The sequence below is a fragment of the Falco cherrug genome, chromosome 8 (genome assembly GCF_023634085.1).
Source record: "Falco cherrug isolate bFalChe1 chromosome 8, bFalChe1.pri, whole genome shotgun sequence".
In the NCBI taxonomy this organism is placed as follows: Eukaryota; Metazoa; Chordata; class Aves; order Falconiformes; family Falconidae; genus Falco; species Falco cherrug.
In genome coordinates, this window is record NC_073704.1 from 29,427,142 (window position 1) to 29,446,659 (window position 19,518).

Below are 19,518 nucleotides of genomic sequence, written 5' to 3' on the forward strand. Positions count from 1 at the left end.
TTTGTTGGACGAATGTGGACTTCCCTCAAAGTAGTACACAAACAGCTAATGTTTAGCATTTTCAAATTGGTTTTGGGTAAAACACTTAATGTAGTTTCACTTAGATGTTTTCAGTAAATGTATATGAAGATGGGTTTTAGATATAGCTCAGTGTTTGAAATGCAGTATGTTGTATTACTTTCTGTTCAAACTTTCAGAATTGTCTTTGTGCTCTTAATAGTTGGGTTTTTTCTCCTAATTAGGTTGTCTGGATAATTTTAGTAACCATGAGGTCTGCAATCTATTTAATGTATTGAAGCTACATCATGTTAAAAGGATGTGGGTTTTCTATGAATTCAGCCTACTTTTCCAGCTCTTGTAGCAAATTAGTGTACTGTTTTGGACCCAGATCAGTAGGTGGGCTACAGTGGAAATAGATGCCCTCTGGGCTGCTAAAAAATTGGCTTCTAAACAAATGGCAATCTGGAAATGCATTAGCTTCTTAGGTGCTTTAGGTTATCCATGAAAAATGGAAGTTTCTCTTATCTTGGCATGCATATGTTCATATTGTATTGTGCTAAGGTGGTTTTCCTTGTGTACAGTACCTGATGCGAACTCTGTTTAAAAGATCTCTTTTACTTCAAGTCAGCGAATTGGTTGCACTTTTGGATAAATTAAATTTCAGTTAATTACCTTCTTAACCAACTGCTTATTTATTAAGCTGCTTAAAATTGGTTATTTTATTGTAAGCCCAAGCAAATTGCCTTTTTACTGTATATGTTTACATAAAAGAATATAGGATGCCGAAAATTCATTTGTGAAGCTTCTGTGTGCTCTTTAATGCCCTAACCAAGCCAGTATTGCAGGAATGTTCTGCCCTTTGATAGGGAACACTCCCTAGAATTGCTTCATCGCTTGAAACCTGAGCTCAAGCAGGAAATGTACAACTTACTCCCTCCACAGACCTGAGAGCTAAGTGGAGTTTCATTGCACAAGTTCTGTGCTTCTCCAGTTGCTGTGGCAGCACATGCTTTGGATTGTTAATTCAAATGTCTGACTATTACATGCTTAGCAGAAGACGCTGAAAAATAATAAGCAGAAACCTTCATATGCAGAGATTAATCCAATTTAAGTACAATTTAAACATTCCACTTGCATATATAGAAAGATTTTAGCATAAGTGGCCATGGTACTGTCCATGACGTGGATATGCACACACAGTAGTACCCTGCTTAAGTTAACCTGCGTTAAGTCAGCTGTTCTCAAACTTTATTTTGGTTGAATGTCACCTTTTATCTTTACTCCTGTTTCTTTTGGGGCTGCAGATTTACTTGAGAACTTGCAGTCAGTCCTTTATTTGTTCCATACTGACTTTAGCTATAACATTTTCATTGCAGGAGTTTGCAACCAGCGTGGCTGAGCTTTTATCAGTTTTGACATTTTATATATCAGTATTTGCTGGGCAATCAGATAGTTATGATTTATAACCTTATAAGCAACAGCTAGCCATCTCACTGTTTTGCTAGTGTGCTTTCAAAATGTATAGCAAGAATGGCAGTACTTGGTTAGGAGAAATAATATTGTCTGTGTTCTTGGTTCATGTATTTCGGGAAGAAAGGAGTGGTGAAGATGATTTGGATACTGTTTGCAGCCAATTATGTTGTAAAACAAGTGTGTCACAGTAAGATCAGTAATCACAGGGTCTGTCTGTGCTTAAAAACTGCACCTTTTTTACACGTAGGTAAGCTGATAGAGGTTTAAATATGTGTTTTGTACACAATTGGCCACAAAACAGTTACATGTAACAGCCCTGGCAGATCTTGGAAAAATCGTTCTGAGAGAGCCTGTGGCGGTGAAGGCATTTAAACCTAATCCCTATATACCTCCATTGTTTCTTCACTGACATGGGGAAAGAGTAACTTTGAATGTGGTTTGCAGAAAATAGTCTGTCTTTATTCACCTTCTTCTCTATTACTTTCATGGTTGTTATAGTCCATTTTGTACAAGTATTTCAGTGATTATACTTGTAAAACTGTGTTCTGTTGTCGCAAGCCTCTTGGTTTCATGGAAGAAACTTGTCTACTGCAAGATGGCTGGCTGTTCAGGCCACTACTTACTCTGTGTGGGACATGGAATATAATGCTTCGTTGCCTAATGTGCAAGTTCAAAACATGGTTTCCTAAGTCCATGAAGAAAACATAAATGACTGATGTCCAGCATGATGTGATTATGAGCTCCAGGCCAGGAAGATGCTAAATTCCAGACTGTGGAACAGTATGTGGGAAATATCTTTTATGGGTGTCCTGTTTATTTCTTCCTTCATTAAAGAGAGTGAGAAGGCATTGTTCTTCAGACCTGCAAGCTAGATGAACTGTTGTTCTGACCCAATATAGCTGGTCCTGTTTCCTTAGCAAACTCATAATGCAGTGCGTGCTTTCTTGAATTTCACCATTTCATTTATGTTCATTGAGAAAGATCTGATTCACTGTCTGAGTCTACTCGATGTTTCTGTTCTGTTTTAGTAAAGATCATTGATGTTACAGCAAGAACCTTGCTGTGCCTGCAGGTTGGGTCTAATCAAAGGACAGGGTGAATGGTTGCTTGGTATTAAAGGATTTTGAAGATCACTGAGGGCAGATTTTCTCCTTGTTTGCTCTTACGAATTTGTTGCTCTGTTTGAATCCCAGAAGTTTTTTGTCTAGTTTAAGGCAGTGATGAGTAACTAAGAAACACTGTTGGTCTTGATCAACAAATAAGACAAAATAGGGGAGAGAACAGGTGGCAAAGGTGAGATTTGCCTTTTTCTTCACTTAAAGCATGATGGGGTTTTGGGGTGGTTCGTGGGGGTTTTGTTTTGGTATTTTCTGGGTTTTGTTTTTTTTTTATGGCAAAATTGCGGATTGTTGCATTAGACCTGCCTAGCTCATTACCAAATGGTTTTTTAATGCAATACTTACTTGAAAGCTAAACAGTCCCACTTTGTGCACTGGTGTTTGTGTTCTTGGGAAAGGACTCTTACGATAACCCTCACTATGCCTTGGTTGATTTGTCACTTACTCAAATCCTTGTAAATATCCTGTCAAAGGGTTGCTTCTGTGGTATGGATGAACTTTTTAATCAAATTGCATACTTTTTTGAAACCTTCTTTGATTGAGCTCACAGGCAAATAGCACTCTAAAGTCTTGCCTGTAGTTACTGATTGTGTAGCTGCACTGATAAAAATGGTGATTTTTACACCATTATGGCTAGTAAGATAATTGACTTTTAGATTGTGTCTATGTGACAAAATATTGTTTGTGAAATGTTAAGCTGTTGTCGCAGATCGCTGATATGGATGTTCAGTTCCTTTTTCTTCTCTGTTAAATGTTTTCTGCCTTTTATTCTTGAGACTGGTATTAGGCATAGCAGAAGCAGCCTCTTCATGAGGAGTTGTCAGACATGTACTTTCTTGTTAGGCTTTACTTTTGAGTTTTAATGCTTGTGACACAATTTTTGATTGTTTTATCATTAAAAGAAAGTAATAAGTTTAGCCAGCATCTGGTGGGTTTATCTGGTATCTTTAGCTTTTCTCAGTTTGTCATATCAGTTTAGCAAAATAAAAATAAACTTGCTGTAATTCTGCATGAATACAGCATTGCAGTTCTGAAGCCAGGGTGACTGAGTAGCAAAAAAAAAAAAAAAAAAAAAAAAAAAAAAAAAAACGCCGTTTGGTAAGGAAACAAGTACATTTTGCTCTAAAAATGCTGGTTAAGTCAAAACTGAAACATTTTGCAAGTGTGGCTTATTATAAAAGATATACCTCGTTGGTTTTTTTTTTTAGTCTGAGATGTGTGGTCATGCTGAAAGAGCTGAAGATGTGCTTTAGAAAAGCAAAATATGTCAGGGATTTTTAGGGCAGTCACTCAGAAGGTTGGCTGCAGGCAGTGGGAAGAAGGTTAAACTGCAAAGCCTCAACCCTTCCTGATACAGGAGGCTTGTATCTTGGTCTTCCACTTGCCCACATCTAAGCTATCAACTAGCAGGGGACTGATCTACTTTTTAACCCTGTTCGGTTTTGTATATTGGAGCACAGATATTTCTTACAGTCCGGGCAAGCTCTCTAATCACTGTTGGGATGTTTGCTGTCCTCTGCTAAATTCTCCTTTTTTTTTTCTTTTATCATGATACACACCCACCTCCCAGACTAAGAGGGAAATGTGTGAATGTTTTTGAAGTCTTCATAATTTTTCACAGAATAAGGAAAACCAATCATTTTGTATTCAGTTTTGAGAATACCTGTTTTCTTTTACTACTCTTTAAGGTATCTTAATTTTCTATCTCAATATATTTTCTACTTAAGTTATGAAACTTTTTGTTTGCTTACGCCCTTGTCAAAGGATGTAGAAATAGTTTGGCTAGTGTGTAATTAAGTGAATCACAGGCCCTGATCCTGTGAGGTACTTAAAGTAACTAGTATCATTGGATAGAGCTAATAGCATCAGGTGTACACATAAGTAGTTTGCTGGCCTGTGCTTGCATAATAATTAGAATCTTAGTTTTGAAAAGTGAAAGTCACATTTCAATTTTTGCGTTTCATGTATCAGCACTTGGCACACGGTGTAGACGTGTTGGTCGTGGTGCCTTATTTGGAGAATAGGAGTTGCTTGTGCTTCCAAACTAGATATGTAAATACAATCAAATTGACCTAATTGGAAGATTCAGTAGTTTGACAAACCTTTATCTATTCATGTTGCAATCAAAAAAAACCCCAACCAAATGCCCCCCTAATACTAATCTTTTTGTTATTGCTGTGTATTCTCATATCTAATGATTATATAGTAAATGCATAAGCTATACAGAGTAATACATCGATATCTTTGTGTATTTGCTGTTTTCTTCATGCTTTTTTTCTATAAAGATTTTTGGTGTAAGCTTTTTTTTTTTGCTGTTTTGCACTGAAATTAATTACTTAATTGTCTCTAATATTGGGAGCCTAATAGCCATGATGCCTAGCAATTACAATGCTTTTTGAAGCGCAAATGCTGTTCTGAATCTTTTAAAAAAACACTAAAACCAACCCAACCAACCTAACAAACCCCCCCGCAACCAAATTCACAAAGAAACCGTAAAACAGGGAGAGAGTGGAAAATGGGCAGAAAGGAAAGGACCGAGTATTTTGGAATAAGGTTGTGTTGTAATCTGCAAGATCTAGTATTGTTATTGGGTACCATGAATTTGGTACTCATTTTTGTTTTGTCTGTAATGGTTTTTTAACAATTAACTTGCTGTGTGTTGACCTTACTTGTAAGTGTGACATTTTGCATTTGCATTTTTTGATCTCTTTTCATTTGATATTTGTTTTGCCTAAAGACCCTGTGTGGACAGTAATGACCGCACGTTTCCGATTGCCTGCTGGCAGAACCTACAATGTACGAGCATCTGAGCTGGCACGAGACAGGCAGCATACAGAGGTGGTCTGCAACATTCTTCTCCTGGATAACACTGTACAAGCTTTCAGAGTTAATGTAAGTACTTTGCTTATTGCAAACCGATTTCTCTGAGCTTGCTTTCCTTTGCTTGATTTGTATGTCTAGAGTTTGACTTTCAAAATAGTGTTAAGTACAGAACAGAAGGGGAAGTTATGTTCAGGCAGGCGTGCTTGTACATGTTACATACTAAGTCACTGTGAACTTAGTCGTTCTGGCATGCTCTATAGTACTAACACATCTTCATTTCAAAATTGAATATACAAAGCATAACTTATTTCTAGTAATTCTCTTAATGGACTAAACTTGTATAGAGGAAATGGAGAGCAGTTTTGCCACTGAATTCAACGAGAAACAAGCTTTTGTTTTGCTCCATTCTGGTTTTTGCCTTTTGAGCGTGTGTAAGGTGTAACGTTAACTCTTCTGATGGCTGCGTAGCTAACTATGTTCAATCATATATATGGTTATATTTGGTTACAGCTGTAATCTTAAAGTATCTCTTTGCTTTTTGCTTTTCTCAGATTATATTCTTGTTCTATGATTTCCCTTGCTTAAACTCACCGCTTTCTAATGCACTAATGAGGATGGCAGGAAAGAAAACAGGAAGCTGGTTGCTGAATGCTCAGGACTGTTACTGGGAAAAGTGAATAACTTTTACATATGAGCCTGGAATTTAAAATAGGTTATTCATCAGATGTTCTAATCTGTAATCCTAGATAAGGAGTTAAAATGAATATGTTCATGACTTTGTGCCTATGTTGACACAAGTGCAACAATTTCTTTCAACTTCTTGAGGAAAAAAAGCGACAGTAATTATATTGAATTCCAATATACAGCGTTCAGTTGAGGCTATTGATACATTTGGATGTTGTAGGGAAGATCTGTGAGAATGATTGCATTTCTCTGTTCTCTAGTCAGGTGGTGCAGCCTGCAGCTGTCTTAAGGAGTGAAATTTGTGTTATCTAAGCAAAAACTTGCTAGGATCCAGTGTTGAGCTGCTTAAGGTTTAGAGGTAGACTTGGTTATTCGTTTTAGATATTTCAATCAAGATAGAAGGTTTTAGGATGTTCTCTTAAGGCATTTTTGTAGTCCGTTCAGGAGCTATTTTAACTTTTGAGGCTTCTGAGTTAGCTAAGGGTGGGAATTTTGGAAGATGGAACTGGGTGAGGGATGACCTTTATTAAAAAATTATGTATATAAAAACTATCAACAACAAGCTTCACTTTCTTTATGGGATAATTTCTACTCTATACCTTTTCCCTTTTTGTTTACAGTATTCCACTGTTCTTCTGTATCTCTCTCTTGCTAACAGTTACCTAATCTAAACTGCCTGCCAAAAATCAGTATGTGCAGAATGTAGTTGGAGACAGAGCATTAAAAGTGCGTGAGAAATTGTAAATGTTGTGTACTTTGCTTTCAAGTTCATGAGTTTTTCCATTGAAGTATCTTATCTTCCAAGATTTTCTTTCAAGAGTTGGCTAAAATAAGGAATAATTATTGTACAATAGGTATGGGAGATTATGCTGCTTTTTGATCTAGGTGTTCAAAAGCTGTATGTTGTTAGTGAATGCTAGTGCCTGTCTAGAGTAGAATCACCAGTTATAAATCTTCAAATGTCTATTCTGTCTCTCCCAAGAAAAAAAATATGTAATAGGTTCTTGCCACCTCCCTAGTGTACTAAATATTTTAGTTGCATGGATCACGCTTTACTGCTTATACAGATCAGCCTGCAAGTTTGTCTATTAAAACTGAGTTTAGGGAATAAAAAGTTCCTTGGTGCTCAGCATTTTTATCTTGGGTTTTAGCCTTAATCTTTTTTTTTTTTTTTCTTTTTTCAAAAATAGGGAGTAATAAAGTATTGAATCATGACAATTGTATACTAAGTTACATAGTATACAGGTCTTCAGGGTTTATAGCTGTGTTTTACTTTATTGTGGTTGACAGAATACATGGCAATAAATATTTATGGAATTGTTTTCAAAATAGGAAGAACAAAGATAACATCAAATAAATTAGCAAGGGTTTTTTCCTCCTGGTGATTGCTATAGGTGTTCTGTATGCTAATGACTGTAAAGCTTAATCATCTGGAGTATGTAGTGCTGTATTAATAAAAATGTACTCAAATACTATTTCTCCTCCAACAGCAAAGTACTGATCACAGACAATGCCTCTTGATAATTTGTGGCATGTTTTAAGTTCACATTTCAATCAGCGTTTTCCATTGATCTGCAAAATAGGCATTCTTGTGCTAAGCCTTACCTTGTATAGAGCGTAACAAATCAAATAAAATAATCCCTGTGGACTGTAGCCAGACAAAGGTTATTTTGGTAACAGGCAGAAGAATCAGTTGCAACTAACCTGTGCATATGTTTGGAGAGTAGAAATCTTTTCTATAAAACACACTGCTTACCAAATGAACTCCTACTTCGACCCTGAAAAGCATACTTGATAAACACATAGCTGGAAGAACTGAGGCTGACTTAATACCGTGATCAGGATGATTTACCTTACTGTAAACCTGCTTATTCAAGATCAGATTGCTTTAATTAGTTTTAATTAATTGTTTCAATACTTCAAATAGTATCTTTTCCGTGCAGGCTGGCTTAATTGTGTTCCCTTAAAGTCAGCTCATGGATAGGGAGATCACACTAAACTTGAGGGAAAGCCAAGTAAGTCAAGGTAGATGGAATAAGTTGTTCTGTGAGCAAGACCTAGTGGGTTAGTGGTCATGGACAAATGTTTCAATTCAGAGCCTTTATCATCTCAGACTTATCCTCAAACTTAATGAATGTACATTCTAGTTGAAGTAAAATGTAAAAATCTGTAGAATAACCCAAAACAAACAAACAAACAAAAAAAGGTCAACACCTCTGTAGTTTTAGAAATGAAAATTTTCAGTAATTTAGTTTTCAGCATTACTTGCTTCCATTTTTTCTTTGACCAAAAAAATAAATAGCCTGCTTGGAAACTTTTTTTAAAACAAGTTAACTTTTTGCAAAGCTAAGGTAAGCTGTAGAATGAAAGGAGACAGTAGTGCAGTGCTGGCTGTTTGGGGATGCACTCGCTTGAGTTGCAGCACAAGTATTGCAGTGAACTGCAGGAGGAGAGGTTCCAGCGTTTTCACTAGTGAATGAGCAGCTCAGCCTCCCACAGACCTGTGAGCAGCAGAGCAGTCTGATCTCCTCCAGGAAAGCCCAGGACCTGTCATCCCATTCCTCTGTCATCAGAAGTCCAAATTTGTTTGGACTGACATGGCAGCAGCACGTCCTGATGTTTGCTGTAGACACGACCAGTTCTGTAGGCTAGCAACAAACCCAGAATGTCAGTAATGTAAATTGAAAGGATGTGGTAGTTGGTAAGCAGGCATTAAACCTATGTAATTGCAGATGTTTTCCTAAATTTTTAAATATGGGTGTTTGTAAACAGCCAACAAGCATTTTGTGATTAGGCATTGGTGTGTATATATCTCGTGGCGCTGGATGTTAGCGACTAGATGACAGATACTTCATAAAGTGCAGTTAATATATTGAATGTCTAATGTTGATGTCAAATTTGTTCTGAAAGGCCAAGATTTGTCAGACATTTTGCCCCCATCAATGACTGATAAGAAGTATGGATAACATTATAATATTCCAATTCAGAAAAAATGTTGTTATGTTTTGTATCTAACTACTGCAGTTTTATCTTGGGTGGTTTCCCTTTTGTCATATATTTTTGCATTATTCCCTGTTTTAAGAGGAAATATTAATGTTTAATTTTGTTGGAATAAAGCAAGTTTCTTTTAATGCTAATCCACATATATTGGTTTTGCTTTTCTATTAAAAAAAAAGGCTAAACTAGAAGCTTTTTATCATACTTTGTACTTTATAGCAGGTATTCAATGGTTATGATAGCATTACAAGTATTTTGGACCTTTCACAACAAGCAGGATTGTGACCTTCACCTGCTCTGGCAAGCTGCAACATCATTATATAAATATCAGAGATGGGTTAAACTGAGGTCTGGTTTTACTAGATGCTTATCTTTATTTTGCACTGAGAGTAAAACATTGTGATCAAAACAAATGCTTCATGTTGAAACTAGTCTTCTCTTACCAAATTTGCTGCTCTGTTGCAGGAGAAATACCTTCCTTGTGGTCGTGAAATGACATTCCGTGTTACTAAATTCAAACTGATCTGCAAGTTCTAAGCCTTTTCATTAGGGAACATTTATTGACGTGTTTAAGAAACAGTATAAATTCTCAGGTTTAGATTGGAAAAAAGCTACAGAACTGGTATTTTCATGTTATTTGAAGAAGTAGCATGCCAGCTGCGGTAAAAGTAAGCCTAACCTTGGGTTCCAAATGTCTCCCGTTTTCTGATAGTTACTGTCATAAGTTCTTAGTTTGAGTTTTGATTTAAATCTATGTGGGCAAAAATGCCAAGAAGCAATTAGTGTTGCTGTGTAATTTTAAAATTAGTTTTATTGCTGAAAAAACCTATACTGATTACTGGTTTATTTCAAAATACATTAGAAACTCCTGATTTAGTAAAGATGAAATTGACTATTGCCTTATGCATTCATACTGTTGTGTATTATATTAACATCTGGTTTTTTTCTTTGTTTCCTTCTACTTATTGGAAAATAAATTTTTCAATAGTGAACTTTTCAGCAATGGTGTTCCTACTGGCTGTTGATTTCATTAAACATCAAGAAATTTTCTTGGTATGATTTTTTACAAAAAATAGGATCTTCTTTCAAAGTAAAGGAAGTAATTCTTAGATCACTTTGATCCAAATTTATATGGGACCTGAAATATATGCCTTAGGCAATTTCACCTTAAATACCCAGAGCTATGGTTATGATGGTCCTGCTGGGATCTTTTCAAACATAATTTGTTGATAACTATTTTATAATTTTATTATGAAATAAATTACCAGATTCTTGGAGTTTTTAGCCCCCAATAAATGGATTTGTTGGTTTACTTCAGTTAATTTTAGCTGAACAAAAAAAGAGTTTTGATAGGATACTCTTAGATGTTAACAAACGTCTGAATGTGTTATGTTGATTTTTTTTCATATATGAATATGAAAAAAATTTTGCAACTGTCCTTTGACCTTTTAGTTACATCTGTTTTAAAGACTGTAAAAGTAAACTGTTGTATAATCTCTATGAGAAGTGAGGTCATTTGGGAGCAGAATGGCAGTGTTTTTGTTTTAAAACTTTTAAAATATCTTACTGCCTGCAGTAAACAAGGCAAGATGTATCAAATCCACTGTAGAATCAATAATACATGGCACCTAGAAGATTATTAGAAGCTTGCTTGGTGTCAGAGAAATAGAAGATCTGGGTGGAAAATGTATCAATCATCTCTCTCATCTTTTTTTTTTTGTTTGTTTGTTTGACAATTGTTCTTGCAGAATTTTTCCTCATCTTTTGTAATTCAGAAAGCTATGACACTAAGCTATTTGGGAAACTCCCTTCAGTTTTCACCAAACACATTGAGTCCTGTCATAATGGCACATTCCACGTTTCAATTACTGTGTTGGCAGTATGTTTAGGTTAGGGAAAAAAATTCGTAGGTACCAACAACAGATTCTTTTTATATCATTTTGAGGGTAAAAATTGTCCATATAGTAGAAACCAAGTTTGTTCACTTGTCACTGAAAAAGCAACGTTACTGTTACTCAGAGGAGTGAAGTAGTATCTTTGGGAGAATGCATTCAAGTGACAGTTCTCAGATACTTGGCTGCTTCAGCTGTCTATGCCATTTGACTTTGGAAACGTTTTCAGTATGCTGGTTCATTTAGATTCAGAAACAGTTTTCAGATAGAATAAGTAAGAATAACTTGTACAGACCTGTACTTTTAAATTCAGTGACCCAAACAAGACTACAATTTTTTTTTTTTATCAAATCCTAGCCTCTCCCTTTTTTTTCAGTGCTCCTTTTAAATAGCAAATTTGGCTAATGAATGGCTTTCCACAGTAATGTAGCTAGCTGAGAAGTAAGAAATTTTTACTGTCAGAAGATGATAAAGAGGAAAAATTATTTTGTTATATGTGTTTCAAAAAGAGAGGTGAAGTTAATTTAAAAATAGTGTTCCTGGGATACACATTGTTATATTTAAAATTTAGGCTGCTAGAGCACATCTGGAAGAATGTGTATGTGCTCTGTCTGCCTGATGTCTCTCTGTCCAATTACATACTTGTTCATTTAAAAAAAAATACATTTATTTGTTCTCTGCAGAAACATGATCAGGGACAAGTTCTATTGGATGTAGTCTTCAAGCATCTCGATTTGACAGAGAGAGATTACTTTGGTTTACAGTTGGCTGATGAATCCACTGATAATCCTGTAAGTTGACTCTTGTTTTATAAATAAGGTTTTGTAAATCATAATCATGTTCATCACTGTGCTCTGTGTCACTGTAAAGAGAAGTAAATAGAAGACATTGCAATATTGTGCCATCTTCTCTAAATGTATCATTTGAGTGGGTCAGTATCACCTTTTATTTATGATAAAACTAAATGTTAATAGTTAAAAGTTTGGAGTAGAATGTTCAGATCTGTGCTTAGGATATTGCTTGTTTTGTTTTATCAATTTACTAGACTGCATGATCATTGTAGGTTGGGATAGGAATTAGTAACTCCTTTTTATTTATTCATTTATTTTCATTAGAACTTACCAAAACATGAGGGGTTTTTAGATTGTCCTGCACAGTGTTTTTGTTTCTAGCCCAGATACGTGGTAGGTCTTTTAACAGTGCTTTGTATAGACCACTATGTGTCAAGGGCTGTCAGCTCATCACTTTAGCAGAAGGAAGGGACTCCTTTGAACTTGGGTGTTTATAATAATAGTTCATGGGCTTTAATTGAAAGGAAATTCCATAGGACTGAAACTTTGTAAATCACCAGCAGAAACTACTGGATCCAGCTGTAATATTCAGTGTAATAGTTAAACCTATACTGCTGAGGTCATGATTGCTTGAAGAATGCTTCTTGAATACTTTCTTTTATAGATATCAAATATTCAATACTTGTTTTAAAGTGCAGTTTAACTGCTATAGCTTATACAGTTCTTTACCTAATTCCCATTATATGCACGTCACAGTGATGGGGTCTAAATTTATCTCTCAACTCGTGTGTCAAAAGTAATTTTGGTTCACAAAATGTGCAGAATGTGATCTATAGAAATAAGTGACACTGTAAAGTGTTATTCAGTAACTAAGGTGAATTTCAGAAGACATTGCAACTTCCTTTTGTAAGTGCAGATTTCACCTACTGTTGTTTTATCATCAAAAGTAACTGTTCTAAATAGAAGGAATACTTTTTTATCTTACCAGAGGGTTGGGGGGATGGTGTGGTGGGGGTATGTTTACTTGTTTTCTAACATCTTTTAAAATGTAGAACAGGAAGAAAAAAGTCACAGCCATGATTTTTCTTTTGCCTGAATAGTGAACTACTCCTGCATTTCTTTATTCTCTAAAGCAAATAATTCCTAATCAGATTATTTTTCTAAATTCTGTTAACATTAAGATTATTAATACAAATAAAGCTGTATAGCACAGTTGTAGATATTAACAAATATTTTTTGTAACTTTGTGGATAGTTCTATTAAGGCATTGACAAGCCGGTCTCCTTTAATCTTTTTAGTCTAAACTTTGTTTTCAGCTGAAAAGATACAGGCATGCTATAGGAAAGGCTGAATTTTTCGGCTTTAAGTAGTATTTAATTGAATATCACCCAATATTTTACTCAGCATTCAGAAATTTGTAGTGTTTCTCATTCTTGTATCTGGCTTTCCAAAGCTTAGACTTCTAAGGTTTTTTTTAGTTTATCTACCTGGAAACAGCTAAACACAACACTGTAATAGAAGGATCTGGTTAAGAGTTAGTCCAAAAGAAGAATGACTTCACAGCTATTGGATATAAGCACATGCTTTAAAGGTTTAGTATTCTTTGCCTTCTAAATATTATGGCTTTTCAGTACATATCCAGTTGCTATGAAAACAATGTGTCGGAGCTAAATAGAAATGTTACCAATATTGGACGTGCAAGCTTGAAGAATTTGTGGGTTTGGCTAATTGCAGTTTTTGATATCAGTTTACTTTTACACTCCATTTGTTTGGGCAAAGAAACCAGACTGGATTGACAGATATTATAGTTACTTGTGAAATAACACAGCGGACTATTATTAAGATATATTCAATATGGCGGAAGATAAAGGTGAGGGGAAAAAGGGGATTCTGCTAATTGAGTGTAAAACCTCTACCACTGTGCCGGAACGTGGATTTTGTAAACTGCACAATCTCTATGTTTTTGTATAGTGTTAATGTCACAGTAAAAGTCAATGCAAGAAAGCAGATGCTGTGTACAGCTGGCATGGTGTATTTGTTGGGCTGTGGGTGCCTGGAGCAGTGCTGAGAAGGGGGTATTGGTGTGTAGCGGGAGTGAGAGTGCAGCAAATACTGTCACTGTGGGTGCTAGAATACCCTGGGCAGGAGGGAGTGAGGGAAGAATCATTGCTGGGAGAGAAGGGAGTAGAGAGAAATAGCGCTCTGAGGAACTGGCGTACAAACTTCATGGATCCCCAAATCTACCTGCCTCTCAGACTTACTGGGGTATAAGTGTCTTGCTGGCAGCACCTTGATTCATACAATTCTGGTACTTTTGCCTAAATCCTGTCAATTCCAGCTTCTTTACAATATGAAGTGGTTTAACCTTCTGTGGTTTCCCAGAGAGAAAAATCACCTTTTGTATTTGGATCCTATGATATCACTTGAAAGCATGGATATTGCCTGTTAAATATGGTTCAGAAAAAAGTGACTCTTCTGGTTTTGAGCTATGCTAGTACACACCATAATTGATGTCTAACCTCTCTGAGGCTCATGTGATAATCATAGAACCAAGTCATAGTTGAATTAGCACTGTAAGAGACAGATACCTGGACAACAGAGGTTAATCTCAGGGAAAGAAAAAGTAGCAACTGATGATGATAATGTTGGTGTCTTTCCAGAATCAGTAACAAGACTTTGTATGCCAGTCAGACTTTTTTTGTAAAAGACCAAGTAAAAAGTAATAGAAAAGCAGCAGTTTCTTGACGTGTAAAGCTATAATTTGTACTTTTTCATTTCTTTAAAGTTGGTGTTACAATTTCTGTCTTTCCAGAGGTGGCTGGATCCAAACAAACCTATCAGGAAACAATTAAAAAGTGAGTACATGTATGTATTTGGTCAAGTCATATGTCATTATTATGCTGGTTTTCCAGGGTACCCTGATTAATTAGAAATAACTTTTCTTGCCTGTAGGAGGATCTCCTCACAGTTTGAACTTCAGAGTTAAGTTTTTTGTAAGTGACCCAAACAAGCTCCAAGAAGAATATACAAGGTAGGTCTAGTTACTTTATCAGTAAAACATTTTTTTCTAGAAGGCTTATGTTTAAGGGGAAAGTGGTTATTAATTTTTTAAAGGTATAACATGGAAATTTTCTTTTAAGTCATTTTTGTATCGTATCTGCAAGCTTCTAATTTTCGCCTAATAATTACAGATATGAACTATGCAGTTGCATCAAATCAATATAACAAAAATCTTCTGTGAATAAATTTACAAATTTATATGCAAAGTGAAGTAACTACATGAAGAAAATACTACCAAGTAGAAACAGAAAAGGGAAAATAGAGAAGAGAGGAAAAACTTAACCCCACTATTCACCAATGAGTACAAATTTAATTTTATCCTTACTTGTGTTCTCCTTTGTGATTAAAAAATACCTGAGCTTTCTGCATTATTTTTTTTTTTGTGACATCCCTCCCCCCATTTTCTGCTTGGCACTAATAAAATTAATCTGTTTGTCTGATTGTAGTCCTAGCTTGAAGCATGTAAGCTTATTTTGATAGCAATGTGTTGAAGTCTGTTGAAGAAAATGCTCAGTGTGAATCAAGATGGGAGGCTTGTGAGTTGCAATTAGTCCCTGAAGAAATGCCTCAAATTTTCAGTATTCTTAATTAGTTCTGGTCCTCTACATAAGTGGCACGATTTGACAGATTGGAATTTTTGGATGTCAGCCATTCTGAAAACAGGTCAGCCCCGTTCAGAGAACAGTACATAAATTATTAAAGATAGCTTTAGAAACATAAGTACTGAAACTGTGAAAATTAGACTTCACGTTTGTTTATAATTTCTTTTGATTTGTCATATTTTGGACAAAATTTTACACACATCTATGCAAACAGAATTTACTACTAAGTGAGTCCTAGAGATCTTGGATCGGGCTTTATTGTATTGAAATATTTATTCTAGGAAAATTTGGCAATTTACTATGTCAAAATAATGAAAAATGTGTTATTTGAATTAAAGGGGATAATATGTAATATTCCTAAGAAGATGCAAAAAACCTCCCACCAAACAACAAATGTTGATCAATATGAAGTAAACAGTTAAGAAAAGAAAGAACTGTTTAAATGTTATGCTGTAAATACAAAACGATAAATACAGTATCCTTTTAGATGAGAAATGATTGCTGTATTTAGGTCAGCTCTGCCTTTTTTGCTAATAGGCCTAATTGCCCCTTAGAACTTGTTTGTATTTGGAATTACTATAAAGAAAGAGTTATTATCCGTGGGGGTTTTTGGAGTGAAGTTAGGATGCCTTGTTAAAAATAGGGGGTCCTTTCATGTAATCAGTATTCCCCCCCCCTTAAAAATAAAATAAAATTAAATAAGGACAAACGTCAGACAATTCCAGCTCAAGACGAGACTTATCAAAGATGCTTAGTTTTTATAAATTTCATGAAAACAGAGGCATGACTCTGCATGAGAGGCAGTATGAACGTTAAGCTCCCAGAGGTCAGGGAAGGGGTCAGTGCAAGCTCGTGTCTTATTAGGCCTCTGCAAATTTGTGTGAGGGAGGCAGGTCATGAGTGCTGTAGGTCAGGCAAGGTCAGCGGGAGCTCACCTGGTGTTGGAGTGTTTAGCGTTAGGAACTTGGTAGGAAATGAGGCTTCATTAGTTCTGCTCATGGCAGAAAGACTTGCTTATTAACGTTGACTCCAGTTAGCAATAATTCTGTCTTCTCTAGATATATCTACATGAGGAAGATGAAAACATTGTAATGCAATGCCACCTTCATTGTTTTAGCTGAGTTTGTTGTGCAGGCTTTTCGAGATCTACATGGCTAAAGCTTCTATGGATTTCCCGTTTTGGTCAATAACATGCGAGGCTTCGGTGTTCAAACTGGGGTGGTTAGCTAACAAGCCATTAACTTTGCTGCTGAAAACAGGGGACAGAAAATGAACTGTGCTTGGTGCTCCTTACTCATGAGGTCTGTTAAGTACCATGGAATGTTTCTAATAAAGCATTGCACTAAAAAAAGTAAAATAAAATGAAAGAGGAGCTGCACATATAGAACTTTTTTGTCCTACATTTTTGCAGCCATAAATGTTAACAGGAAAAATCGGAAAAAATTATTTGTTCAGTGTAGCTGTGAAGAGATGCTCAAGCTAAGCATGTGAAGCATATTCTTATAATATATAAATTTCACTTGTCATTTATTGCTTATTTTTAACAGGTAAAGAAATTTTGCTTTATCTGTCTTCTTTTTTTGTTTCAATATGCATTTTAAGGTGGAAAACGAAAAAGTATCTTGAGGCCTCTAAAGCCTGACTAATATCACAGTTCGAACTTCTTGAAGTTCATACCTTAATCTAAGCTTCTTGACATTCTGGTCAGTTAAAGAACCTCTGGATGGGTTTGTAGGAGTTGAGCACATGGGCTAACATCTATGTCTGTTTGCAACTGTTTTCCCTTGTTTTCTCTCAGACATGGAACATTTTACCTTTCTGCTATGTTTAGCTTGTAAATGACTGGATTTCTGTGTGTGTATTTGTAAATGTTTGTGGAAGTCTTTGAACTGGTAGTTAATCCACTTTCTGAAGACTACACAATTCTAAGAAGTCACATGATGGTATATTTTATATACCGTTATATGGTATAAAGAGGTATATTTTGGTTTTAATTTTTAAGTGCAAGTTAATATTGGGAATTACTTAATGTTTAGTTTCAGTCAAACTTGAACTAGGTGGGTTTGATCAGCAATTTTGATGAATGTTTATGATGAATGGGTATGGCTGACTCACTTTTTAAGGAAACCAGATAATTTTTATAATAATAATAATGATGATATAGGAGGTCCCAACAGAATAAATTTATAAGAAAGCAGGAATGCTGTTTAAATTTTCCACTCATTGAAACTTCTTTTTAAATAATAAGGCGTTAGAGCCCGACTTCTACAGCTACTTTTATGCTTGGGGTTTTTGCTGAAAGTTTAAGCTTGTGCTAACATCCTGCCATCTCAGTAAGTCTTGTTGGTTACCTCGCTTCAGTCGCTGTGTCAGTGGAGGTTTATAACAGGTGTGATTTGCCACTTGATATAAACATTTATACTTTGAAATTGTCTAAAACCTTTTAGTGAAATATGAAGGAACTAAACTGAATGAACAAAAGATTCATTCAGAGAAGTTAACATATTTGGTTTTTGTCAGAGGAACAAAGGAAGTAGTTTAGAGGGAAATCTGTTTGCAGTTTCAGGTTTGGTGGGGGTTTTAAGTCGTAGTGCTTCTGCTGTCACTGTTTGGTGGGAGATAGTTCTTGTTTTAAAGTGTTCATCTGTTCCTTTTGCTGTTTCCATCTCCATCCTGACTTGAAAAAGTGAGCATGGGAAGACTAGATGAATTTCTAAAACAAGCTTTTCTCACATCATAATTAATGAAAACTTCAGAAGTTCAAGGGAAGTCAATTGGAAGGCATTTGACATGATAGAATCCACAACTTTTCTTTAGGAATGTAACTCCAAAATACTAGGAGTAATTATTTTCATTTAAATGAAAAAAAAGTAATATGAAATACTCAATGAAGATAAATTTGTACTATCTATCTGGAGTACAAATTATTCTTACTAAGGTATCTCCATACACAAATGCAAACAACTTCTGGTTGCCATATGGAATTATACTGTTGTTCCCACTCATTCATCACGAAGACACTTTATTTTTTTTACTTTTTTAAAAGTTTTAAGTTCCACATAAATACTGGAAAATAAAGCAGGTAGAATGTGAAATTTGCAGCCTTTCAGTGAAATATAATGTATAACTTCATAGCCTGTAACAAGTTTCATTTACAAAGTTGTATTATTTTACTAATCACAATTTAATTTCTTTCCCATAGGAGTTTAAGAAAGAGCATGCAAAATGTAAAGTTCTAGTTTTGCACTAACTGAAAGCAAGATGCATTAAGTTGACGAAAAATTATTAAATAACTTTGTTTTTTAATTATACTGTTTTTTGTTTGTTTCTTTAAATAAGGTACCAGTATTTTTTGCAAATTAAACAGGACATTCTTACTGGAAGGTAAGACATTTTTGTTGTGTTAAACATTAAATGCAGCTTTGAGAAAAAGTTAATGGTGAGGGATTTTACCTGCAAAAATAAAAATACACTTAAATTACTGTTTATGCAAGTAGAAATGTGTATAATTATTATCTGTCCAATATGTTTACAGACTATGAAAAATTAGGCATTTCAAAATAACAATTTTTCATATTAAATGTGTAATTTTATTTCTCATTTTAAAATCAAAACAAAACAGATTGCCCTGTCCTTATAATACTGCTGCTCTTCTGGCTTCCTATGCTGTTCAATGTAAGTATAGTTAGTGTTCGTGTGCATGTTAGTACTGAAATACATAAAAAGTAGTATTGCTCAGTTTCTAAAAAATGTAGTTTGTATAGCATTGTATTGTGATGTTTGTGGATGTGGTGCTACTTTTCTCATGATTAAGGAAGTATGGTCAGTTGAGTTTTCTCCCCCCGCATGTTTTGCTGAATTAGATATGGAAAAAATACCGGCAACACTCTCTGCTTTCCTTCTTTAAATCCATGAAGTTAAAAACCCCCTCTGGTATTTCTCTGTATTCTGAAGTGTGGGGTTGGTTTTTTTCTTGAGAATGTTACTAAAGCATTTTTTAGACAATTAAATATATTTAAGATACCATACAGTGAACCTCCAAATAGATATGGAAAAGGGAATTCTGGTCATGTGTGGC

General features: G+C 35.2%; 1 protein-coding gene across 3 annotated transcripts in view; it reads left to right on the forward strand.

Annotated features, from left to right (window-relative positions):
• The window catches only part of PTPN4 (protein tyrosine phosphatase non-receptor type 4), a 118,328-nt gene that overhangs the window by 38,752 nt on the left and 60,058 nt on the right, over window positions 1–19,518 (forward strand). For all 3 annotated transcript variants that reach the window (XM_055718371.1, XM_055718372.1, XR_008733530.1), the window contains 6 exons: window positions 5,329–5,483; window positions 11,671–11,778; window positions 14,591–14,633; window positions 14,731–14,809; window positions 18,780–18,824; window positions 19,063–19,115. In XM_055718371.1, the coding sequence (XP_055574346.1) occupies window positions 5,346–5,483; window positions 11,671–11,778; window positions 14,591–14,633; window positions 14,731–14,809; window positions 18,780–18,824; window positions 19,063–19,115 (466 nt within the window). In that variant the 5' untranslated portion in view covers window positions 5,329–5,345. Of the gene's footprint in view, window positions 1–5,328; window positions 5,484–11,670; window positions 11,779–14,590; window positions 14,634–14,730; window positions 14,810–18,779; window positions 18,825–19,062; window positions 19,116–19,518 lie in introns of those variants that run through there.